The sequence below is a fragment of the Carassius carassius genome, chromosome 46, assembly GCF_963082965.1.
Source record: "Carassius carassius chromosome 46, fCarCar2.1, whole genome shotgun sequence".
NCBI classification, from domain to species: Eukaryota; Metazoa; Chordata; class Actinopteri; order Cypriniformes; family Cyprinidae; genus Carassius; species Carassius carassius.
Genome location: NC_081800.1, coordinates 2255574 through 2275284, shown reverse-complemented (window position 1 = coordinate 2275284; position 19711 = coordinate 2255574). Strand labels below are relative to the sequence as shown.

Genomic DNA, 19711 nt, shown 5'->3' with positions numbered 1-19711 from the left:
TTTCACACAACCCACTTTTATTAATGAAAAATTATAATCTCTCAGAAAAACTTTTATAATGTGAAATATATATTTTAAACAATCCATTTTACACACATCAAAACTTTTATAAAAATGTGTAGTTTTGTTCCTGTTATAAAACAGTAATTAAAACAGTAATAAAATCAGGAGATGACTTGGATGCTGAGATGAGAAGGTAGTGAACAGTACTTGCCATTAGAAACCCGTAGCAGCTTAGTAGTGCCATAACATTCATTTGCCTGTTTTTTTGCATGTTTTGTTATTTCATTTAACAAATTGTCAAATATGTTTAATAATGCACTCAAACTTTCTTCATATAAGTTAACAAAACTCAGTTAAAATGATATAAAGGCTTAAAACAAAGAAATAGGAGAAAAAATGCCCTGCTGAGGGAACAAAAATATTGCAAATTTGTACATCCTCAGGCTTTGTAGTTCCTTTAATAATAAGGTCTAATGACTGTTACCCCGCAGTCTTGAGGGGTCCGTTTTGCTTATGCAGTCTTTAAGACCATCCTTCAGTTGGACCAGCTGCTCAGAATGGCTTGCTAGTGTCCCGTTGACCTGCACCAGGAAACTGTCCGAATGTCTTTCCAGCTCACTGCGGATTCTCTCAAGGTCATCAGCTAGCTCACCTAGGCTGCCACACTGTCCTTCGACCTGGGTGACTCGACTTTCCACCCCAGTCACTTCCTGTTGCATTTCCTGCTTTGTGGTGCGACAACCCTGCAGCTCCCCGGTTAGCCTCCGTCGCAAGCTCTGTAGCTCCGCCTTCAACTGGATTAGCCTCCGCTCCCCGGATCCAAGCATAGATGCCTGTCGCTCCACCAGATCTGAGATGCCCTGCACCTGCGTGACCAGCCGGTTTTCCCGCTCCTGCCAGGTGGAATTCACCTGGCCAACTTCTAGAGCGAACAGGCTAACTGAATCACGTAGCCCTTTCAAGGTACGGTTGACAGAGTTGACGTTGATCTTCAGGAGTGTGATTTCCCCCTGGATGGTGCCCTCTGTGTTCTCCTGGGATAGATGTGTAAGGACACCCTGTAAGGTGCTATTGAGATGGTCCAGTTTGCTTGAATGTATGGCCAGGTGGTCCAGCATCTTCTTTTCTGTTTCCTTACAGTTCTCCACCTCAGTCTGGATGAGGGCCGTCTCTGGGCCAGAGGCGGGGGAGCAGGCAGAGGTGCAGAGGAGCTCAAGAACAGACATCTGCTTCTGCATCCCATCTAAGTCAGCCTCCACCCTCCTCCGGATACTGTCGATCTCTGTCTCCAGCGCCGGCACCACTTGCCCTTCTAGCAGCGCTGGTGCTGTGGCATTGCTCAACTCCTCAACTGCTACAAACAAACGTCGCTCTAATGTCTTTAGCTTCTCATCTAACAAAGTCTTAAACCCATCCAGGGAACTGAGCTCAGGCCCTAGCCCATCTTGGTGTCTATGTTCAGAGGCATTAATTCTGCCCTCCATGTCCACCAGCCGGGTCTCCAGCAGGGTCTCAATGTGGAGCGTCTGGTCAGTCAGGTCCACTTGTAGCTGCCTCTGGGACTCAGTCAGGCTTGTAATTGAGTCCTCCAGCTGGAACAATCTCTGGGTCAGGCTGTTTATTTCACCGCAGCAGCTCTCGGTTACAGTCAGACCCTGGATCTGTGCCTGTAGTTCACCTAGCTCTTTCCTCAAGCCTGTCTCATGGCCATCCAGCGAAAGTTGGATCTGTTCTTGGCCTGTTAGGTGCTCCTTGTGACACTGCTGCTGAACCTGGCAGGACACAGGAGATGCTATTTAAACAACTGGAAGGATTAGGTGAATCAATCTAGTGTCATAGATAATAATACACTGCCTCAGTGTTTTGTTGTGTAAAGCTTAATCCTAATGCAAAATGAATGAGTTATATTGAAGTGAAGTGACATGACATACAGCCAAGTATCCCAGACTCAGAATTCGTGCTCTGCATTTAACCTATCCAAAGTGCACACACACACACTGTGAACACACACCCGGAGCAGCAGCAGCCATTTATACTTCTCTTAGATTACTAAATCCCAACTTTTATATATATATTCCATGGCTCTACAGAATTACTGCATTACTGCAAAATTACTGCAGTCAAACAGAGAAAGAGCTTTGCTACTGTGAAATATAATGCACAAATTAATGCAATATCATGATGATAGATACTAAGTGTCTATTCAGTCTCTGAACCTCGACTTGCATTTTGTCCATTCCATGAGGAAACGTCAAAGTCAAAGTCAAAGTCACCTTTATTTATATAGCGCTTTAAATAAAATACATTGCGTCAAAGCAACTGAACAACATTCATATTCACATTCAACTAGATACGGCTTTGGATGCGTCTAGCTCAGGGATTCCTGTACATTGTTCGGTTCCGGAAACAGAGCCCCAGCAGCAGGGCAACTGGGTGACGGTGAGGCAGCGTAGTCGTGGGTCAAAACACCGCTCTTCTGTTCCGATCAAAACATTAAACAGGTTCTCCCCACTCAGTGATGCACCCACTGAGAAACCTGATGAAAGTGCTCTAGTTATTGGTGATTCTATTGTACGGAACGTGAATATAGAGACACCAGCCACCATAGTCAAATGTTTACCGGGAGCCAGAGCGCCTGACATCTTGGCAAATTTAAAAGTGCTGGCTAATGCTAAACGTAAATACAGTAAGATTGTTATTCATGCCGGCGCTAATGATGTTCGACTTCGCCAGTCGGAGATCACTAAAAATAACATTAAAGAGGTGTGTGAACTTGCAAGCACGATGTCAGACAGTGTAATATGCTCTGGTCCCCTCCCTGCTTACCGTGGTGATGAGATGCATAGCAGATTGTCATCACTCAATGGCTGGATGTCTAAGTGGTGCCCACAGAATAACATAGGTTTCATAGACAATTGGACGAGCTTTTGGGGCAGACCTGACCTGTTTAAAAGAGATGGTCTTCATCCCTCCTGGGGTGGAGCCACTCTTCTCTCTAGAAATATGGCAAATAGTCTTAGTGTTTATACTTGACTAACTGGGGCCCAGGTCAGGAAGCAGACAGACTGGCTAAACCGACCGTCTGCTAGCTGCCTCCCGTCACAGAGGTCAGTTAATTCTCAGCACATAGAGACTCTTTCACCTAGATATCACACTATAGAGACTGTGTCTGTTCCCCGAACTAGAAAATACAAAAAACGTCCAAACCAAGTTAAGATTAACAATTTAATTGAGGTTCAACAAATAAAAAACAGAAGCAATATGGATAAACAAATGATAAAGCTTGGCTTATTGAATATCAGATCCCTTTCTATGAAAACACTTTTTGTAAATAATATGATCACTGATCATAATATAGATGTACTCTGTTTGACAGAAACCTGGCTAAAACCTGATGATTACATTATTTTAAATGAGTCCACCCCCCAAGATTACTGTTATAAACATGAGCCACGTCTAAAAGGCAAAGGTGGAGGTGTTGCTTCAATTTATAACAACGTTTTCAGGATTTCTCAGAGGGCAGGCTACAAGTATAACTAGTTAGAAGTAATGGTACTTCATATAACATTATCCAAAGAAACAAATGTTAATGATAAATCCCCTGTTATGTTTGTACTGGCTACTGTATACAGGCCACCAGGGCACCATACAGACTTTATTAAAGAGTTTGGTGATTTTACATCCGAGTTAGTTCTGGCTGCAGATAAAGTTTTAATAGTTGGTGATTTTAATAACCATGTTGATAATGAAAACGATGCATTGGGATCAGCATTTATAGACATTCTGAACTCTATTGGTGTTAGACAACACGTTTCAGGACCTACTCATTGTCGAAATCATACTCTAGATTTAATACTGTCACATGGAATTGATGTTGATGGTGTTGAAATTATTCAGCCAAGTGATGATATCTCAGATCTTTATTTAGTTCTTTGCAAAATTCATATAGCCAAAATTGTAAATTCTACTTCTTGTTACAAGTATGGAAGAACCATCACTTCTAACACAAAAGACTGCTTTTTAAGTTATCTTCCTGATGTATCCAAATTCCTTAGCATATCCAAAACCTCAGAACAACTTGATGATGTAACAGAAACTATGGACTCTCTCTTTTCTAGCACTTTAAATAAAGTTGCTCCTTTACGCTTAAGGAAGGTTAAGGAAAACAGTTTGACACCATGGTATAATGACCATACTCGCACCCTAAAGAGAGCAGCCCGAAAAATGGAGCGCAGCTGGAGGAAAACAAAACTAGAGGTATTTCGTATTGCTTGGCGGGAAAGTAACATATCCTACAGAAAAGCATTAAAAACTGCTAGATCCGATTACTTTTCTTCTCTTTTAGAAGAAAACAAACATAACCCCAGGTATTTATTCAATACAGTGGCTAAATTAACGAAAAATAAAGCCTCAACAAGTGTTGACATTTCCCAATACCACAGCAGTAATGACTTTATGAACTACTTTACTTCTAAAATCGATACTATTAGAGATAAAATTGCAACCATTCAGCCGTCAGCTACAGTATCACATCAGACAGTGCACTATAGACCCCCTGAGGAACAGTTCCACTCATTCTCTACCATAGGAGAGGAAGAATTGCATAAACTTGTTAAATCATCTAAACCAACAACATGTATGTTAGACCCTATACCATCTAAGCTCCTAAAAGAGGTGCTTCCAGAAGTCATAGATCCTCTTCTGACTATTATTAATTCCTCATTGTCATTAGGACATGTCCCCAAAACCTTCAAACTGGCTGTTATTAAACCTCTCATCAAAAAAACACAACTTGACCCCAAATAACTAGTTAATTATAGACCAATCTCGAATCTCCCTTTTCTGTCTAAGATACTAGAAAAGGTGGTATCCACACAATTATATTCCTTCTTAGAGAAAAATGGTATATGTGAGGATTTCCAGTCAGGATTTAGACCGTATCATAGTACTGAGACTGCTCTTCTTAGAGTTACAGATGATCTGCTCTTATCATCTGATCGTGGGTGTATCTCTCTATTAGTTTTATTGGATCTTAGTGCTGCGTTTGACACAATTGACCACAACATTCTTTTGCATAGACTTGAACACTTTGTTGGCATCAGTGAAAGTGCATTAGCATGGTTTAAATCGTATTTATATGACCGCCATCAGTTCGTAGCAGTTTATGAAGATGTATCCTATTGATCACAAGTGCAGTATGGAGTACCTCAAGGCTCAGTACTAGGGCCGCTACTTTTCACGCTTTATATGTTACCCTTGGGAGATATCATCAGGAAACATGGTGTTAGCTTTCACTGTTATGCTGATGATACTCAGCTCTATATTTCTTCGCAGCCAGGTGAAACACACCAATTTGAAAAACTAATGGATTGCATAGTCGATATAAAAAACTGGATGACGAGTAATTTCTTACTGCTAAATTCTGAAAAAACAGAGGTGTTAATTATAGGACCTAAAAACTCTGCTTGTAATAACCTAGAACACTGTCTAAGACTTGATGGTTGCTCTGTCAATTCTTTGTCATCAGTTAGGAACCTAGGTGTGCTATTTGATCGCAATCTTTCCTTAGAAAGCCACGTTTCTAGCATTTGTAAAACTGCATTTTTCCATCTCAAAAATATATCTAAATTACGGCCTATGCTCTCAATGTCAAATGCAGAAATGTTAATCCATGCATTTATGACCTCAAGGTTAGATTATTGTAATGCTTTATTGGGTGGTTGTTCTGCACGCTTAGTAAACAAACTACAGCTAGTCCAAAATGCAGCAGCAAGAGTTCTTACTAGAACCAGGAAGTATGACCATATTAGCCCGGTCCTGTCAACACTGCACTGGCTCCCTATCAAGCATCGCATAGATTTTAGAATATTGCTTATTACTTATAAAGCCCTGAATGGTTTAGCACCTCAGTATTTGAATGAGCTCCTTTTACATTATAATCATCTACGTCCGCTACGTTCTCAAAACTCAGGCAATTTGATAATACCTAGAATATCAAAATCAACTGCAGGCAGCAGATCCTTTTCCTATTTGGCGCCCAAACTCTGGAATAACCTACCTAACATTGTTCGGGAGGCAGACACACTCTTGCAGTTTAAATCTAGATTAAAGACCCATCTCTTTAACCTGGCATACACATAACATACTAATATGCTTTTATTATCCAAATCCATTAAAGGATTTTTAGGCTGCATTAATTAGGTAAACCGGAAACGGAAACACTTCCCATAACACCCTATGTACTTGCTACATCATTAGAAGAATGGCATCTACGCTAATATTTGTCTGTTTCTCTCTTGTTCCGAGGTCACCGTGGCCACCAGATCCCGTCTGTGTCCAGATCAGAGGGTCACTACAGTCACCCGGATCCAGTACGTATCCAGACCAGATGGTGGATCAGCACCTAGAAAGGACCTCTACTGCCCTGAAAGACAGCGGAGACCAGGACAACTAGAGCCCCAGATACAGATCCCCTGTAAAGACCTTGTCTCAGAGGAGCACCAGGACAATACCACAGGAAACAGATGATTCTTCTGCACAATCTGACTTTGCTGCAGCCTGGAATTGAACTACTGGTTTTGTCTGGTCAGAGGAGAACTGGCCCCCCAACTGAGCCTGATTTCTCCCAAGGTTTTTTTCTCCATTCTGTCACCGATGGAGTTTCGGTTCCTTGCCGCTGTCGCCTCTGGCTTGCTTAGTTAGGGACACTTCATCTACAGCGATATCGTTGACTTGATTGCAAACAAATGCACAGACACTTTTTAACTGAACAGAGATGACATAACTGAATCCAATGATGAACTGCCTTTAACTATCATTTTTGCATTATTGACACTGTTTTCCTAATGAATGTTGTTCAGTTGCTTTGACGCAATGTATTTTGTTTAAAGCGCTATATAAATAAAGGTGACTTTGACTTTGATGATCATGTTCAGTGTTGGGGAAAGTTACTTTTAAAAGTAATGCATTACAATATTGTGTTACTTCCTAACAAAAGAGTGAATAATTACATTGTTACTTTTTATGGAAAGTAATGCGTTAAATTACTTTTGCATTACTTTTTCACATTTGGCTTGACCTCATTTTTCTCCCTTAAAAAAAAAAAGAAAGAAAGAAACACAAATGTCATATTTATCTAAAGTAATTTTTCAACATGTCCTCCAACCAATACGCTCGTATGGGTCGTTTGTCCAAATCCCTGCAATACGACCCTCCTACAATTGTGCCCCTATCGGCAAAAGGTCGTTTTCATATTAATGTTTTGTACTCTTTTATTTGCACTCTGGTTTGCGTTTTGTGTAGCTCAGTTGGTAAATTATTGCGTTATACCTTGATATGTAATAATGCTATCATGGGTTCGATCCCAGGGAACGGATATGCACGAAAATGTATATGCTCTATAAATCATAATTTAGCATGATTTCTGTGAGGGTTAGGTTTAGGGGTGGGGTTAGGTGTGGCCATTCGAACGAATAAGCCTCCTAGTAAAATATGTAGGAAATACTGTGAGATCGGTGTAAAAAGCCCACACATTGCATTTAAATAAACGTGCATTTTGATTGGTAATGACGCTATACGTCAATTCATGAAGACAGACGCAACGCGATACTGTCATTATTTTTAATAGGGCGCTAGAGGGCGCTTAACTTTAAAACGTAAATATAGGTCGTAATAAATGCTTGCACAAACGACCTATATGGTCGTTTTTTGTTGGAGGACAGGCTTCATAAAGAAAATTTGTGCTTTTTAACCTGTTTGTGTCATGTCCTGAGTTTGCATTTGACTGTTTTTATTCATTTCTAGGAATACTGAATCTGTTTTTGTGCAAGTGAGATGAGTACATGTTGACATTGAGTTCACACAGCTCACACAACACATCAGCACTCACTCCTGCTTTCTCTCATCATGAGGACAGGAGATCTATCAGTCAATACATGAGAAAGCAAAGTAGTTGGTTTTACTTATATATAAAAAAAATACTCAGGTATTTTATTGTAAATTAAAAAGTAATCCATTATTTTACTAGTTACTTGAAAAAGTAATCTGATTACGTAACTCATGTTACTTGTAATGCGTTACCCCCAACATTGAACATGTTTTAATCATGAATACATTAAAATCAAACTTAAAAAGGTGTATCAGCAAGTGTATCTGTCTTAAGTTTCTAAATTGTCATAATATTGTATTCATTTTTCACTCATTTTGCCATTTGTGCATATCGTATTTCAAAAAACGGATTTTGACGGTGAACATATATTTTTGAATTCATTACATTTTTTTTCCAAAATGTTAATGTAAAGGTCTTATACAGTATGCTGTAAATGTTAGAGCTTTATTAGAGAATAATTAGAGATTCGTTTAAATCTCTTGAAGCTTGAAGCTTGGCTAAATATCAAAACAGAAAAGAAAAGTCAGTCGCAAGCTCATGCTGACTTGAATTAGAACAAATAAAACAAATGCCATCATGCACAATGGTCCAACTAGTTCCTAGCACAAAGTTCAGTGATCAACTCACCTGACCGATTCTCTCATCACAGTGGCCCTCCAGACCCGTCAGTCTCCTCTCAAAGCCATCGAGGACCTCTGCCCTCACTCCGGCCAATCTGGAGTCCAGAAGATCCTCTAGATGTCTCTGATCTACAGGGATGTGCCTCCCTGTGGCAGTGTCTATCAGCTTCTTCAGCTGCCCATCGTGACCTATCACCATCCCACGGATCTCGTCCAGCATGTTGCTCTTGGCCCTTAGCTCATCTTTGACCTCCATCACCCTTCCCACCAACTGTCCGAAACCAGGGAGGTTCTCCTCGCCATCAAATCCGTTCGGCGTGCCCTCTTGGATCAGCCCGAAGCCCACAGAGGTATCCAGCAGCCGCGGGACGCCACCGAGCAAGGTGGTCAAAATCTTCTTAGTGTCCTCACGAAGAGAGACTCGCAGACGTTCCTCCATGCCAGTCACTAAGCCATTCAAGGTTAACAGATCTTGAGAGAGTTTGCGAAGGTTTTCTTCAATGCGGTCTAAACGTTTACCAGAGACTCCTGCTTTTGGACCTGAGTAAAGAAATGAGTAAAAGATCACCTTTACAAACTACATTTAGGAAATTGTAGGGGGTTTGTGAGAAGCTAATCATATCCAATGTAAAAATTAAATAAATAAATTAGGCTGCACATTATTAACAGTAAATGATACATAGTAAATGTGGTAAACTCCATCTCTGCATGTGCTGCTGCGAGTTTAAAGTGCATTTGGGAATACAACATGCTCTTGGATTTGTACCTTCACATAATTTCCAACATTTCTGTGCACAGATGTTTACAGCATTTCATGTTGCCAAAATAAAAAGAGGATTTAAAATGTTTAAAGCTTGAGAGTTTGATTTTTGAAAGAAACTAATTTAAGATATAAATACTCTTATTGTAACTTGTTGTTAAAAAAAGATAATTCTTAACAAACATTTATTTTTAATTTATTATTTATTTTAAAGTACAGTTGTAATTTACAAGTGTTATATGTATCTCTCATAAATGTAATAATTAAAGCACAATAATAATAACATTGTTACTATTATTATGAATCAGTCTGACTAAAACTTTCTAAAACACCAATGTGAATGTGATGTGGACTCAATAAATGTATTATGTATGTTTTTTTGTTTGTTTTTTTTACAAATCTGTTCATCAACATCAGAGAACCACAAATATGTCTCTTATTATTATTTATGTTAATTTAAAATCATGGAGTATTTCAAGAAAATATTTTGCATTCAAGGGGTTTGGCTAACAAAAATAGTTTGGGAAACCCCTGGAGGTGGATAAAAATAAAATATAATAATAATAATAATATACAACTATAGACATCATTACTTTGTCATAATCTACTTTTTACAACTATTCTTTCCCCAACTGTTAGTCTTAAAGGCAGTGTTCACAGTCAAGTTGCTAATGGTGGCACACTTGAGTTGTGTGAGCTGTGTAATTTGAACTCACTATAACTTGTTTTAGGAGATTCTGGTGGCAGGTATCCACTAGGGATGGGTTTGTTGTCAGGGTGACCTCCAGGAAAGGGGAACGGTTTACCAGGCTCCAGCCTTGATACAGGGATATTGGGATGACCCCTGGGGTAACCTTTCACCCCGGGCTGAGGGAAAGAGCCTTTGAAGGGTGGCATCATCTCATCCGGGTTGGAGGTCGTCCCATCACCGCAGTTCTCTCCAGAGTAACCTGTGCAGCAACGCCACTCCAGTTCAGTGATGCTTTTGTAACCGATTTTGTACTGTGGTTTAAAGAGTGCCCGATACCTGCAGGGAAAAATATACTGAATGTCACAAACAGAATGAACTTCACACTTAATTATCCTTTCGCCCTGTTTACATCAGTCAGAATTAAATCAGTGAGGAGATAAGCTTCGGGTGTTTTATTCACTGACATTCAAGCATGACAGTAATGATGCAGCCTAAAAACATGCTTCTGTATTTCAGATGGAGATGGAGATAGAGTATGAGTATCTCACACGTTTACATACAGAGGCCACATCATATCATAAGCTGTTCTCTGAATATGGCACCTAGCAGCGTCAAAATAATATTAACAGTACTCAGAGTTGCCACTGGGGGGCAACTCAACGACACAAAAGTGCTTGACTGCTCAAACACCAAAAAACACTGCAAATGGTATCAGTAACAAAAGCTTCTGACATATAGTTGAGACCATTTTTCTCCTGCTATTTGAAAAAATATAAACCCATTTGGAACTAAATTTTATTGTCAAGATTCATAGTGCTTGACTTACATGAGCACAGGACATTTCTGTCCCCATATGCACTTGGTGGTGTACTCCGGTTTGACATATGTGGCCACTCCATCTTGCATTATGCAGGTGACGTTCTTCTGCACAACATAGGCACAGAAGTTCCTGTTATAAGGAAAGAGACATGAAAAATCAATCAGTCTGAAAAGATGCAATCTTATTAAGAGGTTCATGATGGAAACTATATTTTTTCACTTTAGAAGTGTGAAAGTAAAATCACTTTTTCACCAGGCAAAATAACATAATATTTTACAATTTTCAGATTTGTATTGCAGTTTATATCATTCAAATTTTTTATATCATGTATAACATAATATGTGGATATGTTTATATATATATATATATATATATATATATATATGTTATGGTATATGTCAAGGTATAACATGTTATTTATATAATGTTATAGTGCCTTTCCTATTAGCCACTGAAAATGTTTACTAAAAAGTATAGAATATACTTAAATACCAAGGGACTCACATTCAGAACCACATTATACAATGATTACACAGTTCGACAGCTGTTGAGATCTGATTTCTGCATGTCTAATGGTATCTGCTGTGAAAAAAATTAAATTTTGTTAAAGTGACAGATACATAACATAAGGAAACCCACATTTGGCCATAAATATGCACTGTACAGCCCACATGTCTTAACACACAGTGCTCATAGTAAGAAGACTATGTGACTGAAGAGCAGTCATGCGTTGCTGTACTGGAGTTGGCATTTTCCAAGCCAGCCTAGAGCAAAACTCAAAGTCCTGCTGTTGAACAGCGGTACTGCTTCAGAGATCTAGGGTGTTACAGAGTCAAGTCACCTTTATTTATATAGCGCTTTAAACAAAAAAGATTGCGTCAAAGCAACTGAACAACATTCATTAGCGTGTAAGAGAGTTCAGGTGTAGTAACCCCTGAAATTAATGAATCTAATTACTAGTGTGGCCAGGTGGGATTTTGGTTGAAATCGGGGGTGTCTTTACTATCTTCAAACAGCCTTGAGATTCTTAAAAATACTCTATGTATGTTTCTTATTGATATTTGCAATTTTTGCAATTTAGCAATTCTAATGGTGGGTCTATAAAACACCATTATTAGCATGCATATTATTAACATATTGGCTGTTTATTAGTACTTATAAAGCATTTATTAATGCCTTATTCAAATTAGGATTTTATTAAGGCCAGAGTTGTAGCTAATAGTTAGTTAATAGTGAGAATTGGCCCCCAAACTAAAGTGTGACAAATTACTTAATATACAACAAAAGTATGTCTAAAGTTGTGTTTTGTGAATAATAAAAAAAAAAGACCCCTGTGACTTGCCTTATTTAGAAGGTGGCATTAAAAAGATCTGTGCGAACACTGAAAATGAAGGGAACACATACATAACTAAATGCAGAAGATCAAGAATTTCTGCTTGCGTGTAATGAAAAACAGACTTCGGCATTTAGCATTTGTTTGTCAGGTGAGCACACACTTGGAAGAAAAGGGACAAGCTCTGTAGTCAAGCAAAATGAGTCCAGGTGTCCAAATGTTCCCCATTTATACATAACCCAATTCAACCATATCTACACGGGTTCATTCAATCAACGTGAAATTATGCCCCCCAGAAGAAAAAGAGAAAACGCTACATGTAATGAGTGTGTTCGTGTTAGACCTGTCAAAGTTTCTGTCAATGACTGCAAAAAAAAAAGTAAACAACAAAAAGCCCTTTATAAGAAATCCATGCATTTGCATTTGTTCACACGGAACAAAGAACTTGCGATGCTCGAATTACAGTATCATGACTTGTGAAAGGAAAAATTAAGACATTGTCAGTCATGTAACGTGATCTAAGAGCCTCCTGTGATGTATTAAACAGTGCCTGTGATTTGTGTTTTGCATATGAAGAATGAATATTAGCTGTGCAGGCTGATTTCCCAAACCACAAAGAACACAGCTTGAGGAAAGCGTGTGTTCATCCGTCAGAAATACGGTGTAAAGAGGCATTTGAGACTGTTGGAGACATCTTTCAGCTGCTGTGTCTTCTGTGTGTGCTGGATTCCTCCCAGGAGATAAAATGCAGTGAAGAATGGATAATGTGAGGGGGCTCAGTACATACATCTGAGGTACACCACTTCAAAAAAGGGAAGCAAAACTAATCTCAGCCGTCTGATGCATATTGCAAAATAAAGCTGGACAGCACTATTGAATATGGCAAGCTCCAATCAGACTGCCCGACTGCAACACAGTTTCTGGAAGTCTGAAACTGGGAGGTTCCTATCAGTCTAATAATTTGATTTTATGAGGCTTGTGGTGTAAAATTTAAACCAAGTTTCATTTGAGCCAATTAGTAGGTAGTAAATATTAATCTATTCTATATCATATAACCCAATAGTGGTTGATAATTGTACATGAAAGTCATAATCTCTACCTGTATAAGTGGGAATGTCACAGATAAGGAGAGAGGACCCAAAAGCAGAAGGCAATTTGACAATGTTTAATGGTTGAGACACAGTTCAGGAAAAGAACACAGGTGGCCGTAAGGCGTGATAATCCAACAGAAAGTCTCTCGGTATTAAATCCAACAGAAGATAATCTCAGCCAAAGGGAACAGAAAGTCTCTCAGCAGTAATGCAACAGAAATACATGGTCACCCCTGGAGGTAGAGAGAGAGAGGCTGGGTTCAAAATTGAAAATTAACCAGACTTGGACCAACTGACTAGAATAAAAAACAGCCACATAACTACTAAGCCACACAAATTGTTTTAGAATATCATGTAGCACAGGATTTGGCTGTGGATTTTCATAATCTAAATATAAAACGGGCACCATTGTTTAAAATGACCCCTAGTCACCCTTGAGTAATGCACATGCATGTCAAAAGCTTTAAATGGCACTTAAAGCTTACAGTTGTGATATGGAGTAGTGCCAGAATTTCCCCTTGTTCTCCATATAAATATCTCCCTCCATTTTTTCATTGTTCTTTCTATCTCCTCCACTCTCTCACTCGCACTAATGGAAGCAATCTTTCATCGGTCACTGAGTTCAGTCATTGGTCATCATGTCTTAGAGAGTTGCTCTGGAAGGGATGGGGCTACTGACAGTATAAATATGGAGATATGATGCATGAAGGCTTTTTAGGATCCATTAACCAGAGGAGCTGCTACACGCTATTGAACAATGGGATACATTTAGTACTCAGATACTGTAACTGGCTTCCAGAATAGCCAGAGCTCAGAAAAGTAATATAAATGGACTTTCACTCGTGAACTGCTTTCATGGAGAGCATTCAAAGACACAAATAGATGGATCAGTTATTATTGACCTAATCACTATGGAACGCATCTGTGGCAAGGTGTCTAGTACCATGGACAAATGAACAGGAAATATGCTTTAAGTACACTTTAAGCCAAACATTCCAAAGCAGAACACTTTTGTCTATGGTACTCCTACTGTAAAGCTGTTTATAACCACATTTATCCCATTAGGCCCTGCTGGTACAGTAAATGCCGTAACAACGCCATTCTGCTGCCAATAAGGATCTTCACAAATCACAAATATTTATTTATATTAAAGTAGGTGTTTTACCAGTGACAAATTATTTCAGAGAATATCAAATTAACTTTCAGGATTTCACTTTGGATGTCAAAGCTCAGGATAATCACTAGTTCATGTGGCTCCAACAGCTAATCAAGATAATCATTCATTTAAACAGCTTGTATGTGTTATGTGTTCACATACACAAAATACACAAAAAAATCTAAACTGTTGTTTGTGTCACAGATGCTGAAGTCAGAATGTCATATTTTCATGAACCATCACAGTCTGTTAACTGATCGCGTACTCCAAACTGACAGCTGGAACGATGTAATCAGATTTCAGTAAATATTGAAATGTATCAATATATATATATATATATAATTTTTTTGTTTGTTTGTTTTTTACTGGTGTTACAGATGATTTTTAAACACTGGGTTTCAGCCTATGAAGAGCATTCCAGACAGTCTTATGAGGTACTATTTAAGTTTAAATGTTCTCTTATAAACTTACTGTGTTTTGAAATGGAACCACAGTCCCTGACTTTTTGGGCAGTGCGTTTAATACAGATTTACTGTACTTAATGTGTATTCCTGTGGAGGTAAAAAACCTCACTACTCAAGGGGGCGATATAGTTACCAACAAATGTCTGTGCCTTTAAACCTGATGTTTATTGATAAAATAGCTAGCCAGCTTTAAACATGTCAAGAGGACTTTTTTTAAGGAATATATACTAAGAAATGTAGGTGTCTGAATGATTAATTAGGGTGCAAATTAGGACCATATTTTAGGTCTAAATGTATGATTATTATTATGATTGAGCAACTGCATGTTAAAACATCATGATTTAGTCAGCCAAATTGCCTCTCTCTTTCACATACTACTTCTGTGAGCCTAGGGTCAGCCAGTGGTAAAACAGTGATGTAAAACTATTACACGTTGCTTTGCCAAATTAAAAACTCAAATTTGCCTGTTTGCAGAAACTGATCTTTAAGTTGCACTGAATGATATAAAGAGAAAAATGTGAAACATATGAGAAACATTTAGAACTACAATTACATCAAGATTACGCCGGCGAAGATGTTAGTCAGCCAGACATAATGACTTTGTGTAAATCTTGGATGCTTTCTTCTCATAAGTTCCTTCTTAAATTATGAACTCTTGTGATGTACTGATCAGTGACATTTTCCTGGACTTGTTTGTTGATGGGATGCTCATTCACGTGTACAATATGTGTAATATAAAGTAATTAAGAATACACATCATAGTTTTTAAGTCAAATACATACTGTTGAAAAATGTATGTAAACGCATAACTCACCTGCAGAAAATTAATGTATACCACATACAGTACGTATACCGCATATATAAACAAATCATAAACCAAATCAAAATAAATCATAATATTATTTATCTGCCCAGATAGTACTTTCAGAAAAACAGGACCATGGTGGTACCCTTCCAAAAGGTACTAGTATTTACTTTTACTTTTATATATAAGTACTAATATGTTCCATTTAGGGGTAAATGATATACAGGTGCATCTCAATAAATTTGAATGTCTTGGAAAAGTTCATTTATTTCAGTAATTCAACTCAAATTGTGAAACTTGTGTATTAAATTAATTAAATGCACACAGACTGAAGTAGTTTAAGTCTTTGGTTCTTTTAATTGTGATGATTTTTGCTCACATTTATCAAAAACCCACCAATTCACAACATCTCAACAAATTAGAAAATGGTGACATGCCAATCAGCTAATCAACTCAAAACCTGTAAATGTTTCCTGAGACTTCAAAATGGTCTCTCAGTTTGGTTCACTAGGCTACACAATCATGGGGAAGACTGCTGGTCTGACAGTTGTCCAGAAGACAATCATTGACACCCTTCACAAGGAGGGTAAGACACACACATTCATTGCCAAAGAAGCTGGCTGTTCACAGAGTGCTGTATCCAAGCATGTTAACAGAAAGTTGAGTGGAGGAAAAAGTCTAACCGAGAGAACCACAGCCTTATGAGGATTGTCAAGCAAAATCGATTCAAGAATTTGAGTAACCTTCACAAGGAATGCACTGAGGCTGGGGTCAAGGCATAAAGAGCCACCAAACACAGACGTGTCAAGAGATTTACTGAACCACAGACAACGTCAGTGGAGTCTTACCTGGGGTCAGGAGAAGAAGAACTGGACTGTTGCCCAGTGGTCCAAAGTCCTCTTTTCAGATGAGAGCAAGTTTTGTATTTCATTTGGAAACCAAGGTCCTAGTCTGGAGGAAGGATGGAGAAGCTCATAGCCCAAATAGCCTGAAGTCCAGTGTTAAGTTTCCACAGTTTGTGATGATTTGGGGTGCAATGTCATCTGCTGGTGTTGGTCCATTGTGTTTTTTTGGAAACCAAAGTCAGTTCACCCGTTTGCCAAGAAAATTTTGAAGCACTTTATGCTTCCTTCTGCTGAACAGCTTTTTGAAGATGCTGATTTCATTTTCCAGCAGGATTTGGCACCTGCTCACACTGCCAAAAGCACCAGAAGTTGGTTAAATGACCAGGGTGTTGGTGTGCTTGACTGTCCAGCAAACTCACCAGACCTGAACCCAGAGAGAAGCTACAGGCTACTGTCAAGAGGAAGATGAGAAACAAGAGACCAAACAATGCAGGACAGATGAGGCAGATACAACAGCACTGCCAACATTTGCAATCTGCATTTAATACCACTGGCATTTCAAAATTCCTATGCCAGCAGGTCTTTGATGTGAATTTTCTCAACATGACAACTACTTATCTTTGAGCAGGATTCAAATGGCTCCGAAACGACTTTTGGAACAAAATGTGTTGATTTTAGGATTTATTCTGTGTGATCTTTAGACATTTATATTGACTTCAGACAGTATCAAACAGAATACTGTATACATAAAGTACATAATATTTTTAGGGTCCATTTCAAGTAACTAAGAATGGATACATTTTCAAAGTTGAGAGCCGCTTTGAGTTGAGACATAGTCCTAATTGCAATGTGTAAATATAAATATTGATAAAATACATATTCCTACACTTTTTTAGCCACACTTTAAATTATGTGGCTAACTACTTTGATTAACCATTTTATATAACTACTATGTAACCATTTAAAGCAGTGTAGTTATTATGTCCATACATGCTGCATTTTATTTATTTCTTAGCTTGCACTGTTAATTTTACCCCTAACAGTAACCCAAACCTTTACTCCAAAAATCTCCAACCCTACCCTTTCTCCTAGACATAAGCATGTCTCAAACTCATTGGCAATACATATGGGAATTTGTAGTTGCACAGTAAGTATTTTAGGTATTGTAAGGGATTTTTCACCCCAAAATGAAAATTTGCTTTTAATTTACTCACCCTCAGGTCATCCAAGATGTAAATGTAATAAAACATGAATAAGATAGTAAACAATGTTCAGTTTCTTGCACGATAATGACTGATAATTTCCCTCATTAGACCACAATATATCGTCAGCAGCCACAGTTTTTTTTACTTTTGTGTTGCCTAATATTCTTTTTTTTACTCTAAAAGTGACGGTAGATAAGGACTTGCATTTTATGAATCACTGAGGACCACAGTTTCAGCTAAAAATCTTCAGTAACACCTTAAATTATGGGACACTGTTCACTATTAACTAGTTGCTAAGTTAACATGCATATTACTACTATGTTGGCTGTATATTAGTGCTTACAAAACACATATAAATGACCAAGTTTCAGATCCTTTAGCCTGATCCCTTACCTACACTTAACAACTACCTTACTAACTATTAATAAGCAGCAAATATGAGTTTATTGAGAGAAAACTAATAATTAGTAGTGAATATGTGTCTCCTAATGAAACCTGCTACCAAATCTTATTTACTCTTCTTTTGAAGGAAATTTACCTATATCTTGGATGGTAGAACATTATCTCCTTAATTTAAGTTGTTAAGGTGTACACCTTTATTTGTTAAAATGTATATGTCCATAAAATGAAAATATTTATCTGTTTATCTGAAAATGTTTAAATGTATAATTTTATTCATTTTATATATATATATATATATATATACATTTTAATCACTTTTTTATTATTTTTTTTATTCACTAATAAACTTGAAGTGGGACAAATTAATTTCTGTAAGTACAACATTACATGTAGTTTCTTAATGAGTTTGAGCTACAAAAGACATGTGTAATTATAAAAGAATCAAAACATATTGTTTAAAATAGCTGCAGATGAAGCATGTGAAACTGCAGGACGCTGCTGTCAATTCTTGACGTTTCATTCCTTGTGCAGATCACACACACTTATGCAGGATAAACTGGGCTTCTGTGCTATACACACACACACACACACACACACACACACACACACACACACACACACAATAAAGCTTTACTGGTGACTTACTTGTGGTGGCCCGTTGGTTTTCCAGGGTTGTACTGCGGGACGCTCCCAGACTTGTGTAGGTTGTATCTGTATGGGCTTCCATAGAGAGTTCCTTTGGCATCCGCTGAAGTCAGTAGCAACATGACTAACAGAAGACCCCCGTATGCGAATGTCCCCCTCATCTTTAACTAGCAGAGCAAAGGTTGACAAAAGCACTTGCAGGAAAATCCATAAAGTGGAAGAGCACAGAGAAAGTGTATAGAAAGCAAAAGCTAGGGAGGATGGGGGTGGGGGGGGGGATTGGTGGAGCAAAGTCAGCTGGGCTTTAGAGTCCAGAGGTTGTGAAGTGTTGCTTGTTTTCCTTGTTGAGTCCCACAAGGTTTCTCTGGAGCACTGACTTCAGTTGTTGGCGGGCAGGGAGTGCTGCGATCGAAACATCTGCTGTTCTGGCACCATCCTGCCCACTTTACCACTCACACGAGAGAGAGAGACGGACAGAGGAGAAAGTGAAGAGGAAAGACGGAGCGGCAGAGCTGCAGAAGCAGAATACTAAAGCAGGAGTGTCTGCGAGCGCTCAGTCCAGCGTGTGAGCTCAAACCTACAGCTGCAGCTCTGAGGGGGACGCACTCATTTGCATATCCCTCCCCAAACCCCAGCCTGAAATGAGACCCAGCATGCGACAACAGGGGTGAACCCGTTCACTTTATGTTTCTCTCAAAACAGAAACCCCTGGAAGCCCTCAAACCAAGGGCACATTCAGAAAAATTAACCAAAGAAACCATCTCGCTGCTCGTTGATTTCAGTGCAGCTTTAATCTGTGGATCATGTGTAAAAGCATGCTGGGATTATGAATATTGTCTTTGGGTTCCTTTGTGCCAAAATCCCACCCGCCTTCTCTGACCTTAGCTGTAACCTTCTCACGTGCCTGCAGCTATAAATCCCCAAACATTTCTTTTGCTCTGTGATTTTCCTTCATTTCTGCAGAAATGTGAGCAGACTTCATC

The 19711-nt window shown here is 38.7% G+C and overlaps 1 protein-coding gene across 1 annotated transcript; it reads right to left on the bottom strand.

Annotated features, from left to right (window-relative positions):
• On the bottom strand, positions 1-19309 carry LOC132129486 (EMILIN-3-like). Its single transcript, XM_059541108.1, has 5 exons — positions 18729-19309; positions 10789-10911; positions 9988-10298; positions 8519-9051; positions 1-1775 (listed from the first exon to the last, which is right to left on the bottom strand). The coding sequence occupies exons 1-5, from the start codon at positions 18887-18889 to the stop codon at positions 474-476; spliced, it is 2430 nt and encodes an 809-aa protein (XP_059397091.1). The 5' UTR covers positions 18890-19309; the 3' UTR covers positions 1-473.
• Between the last annotated feature and the right edge of the window lie 402 nt (positions 19310-19711).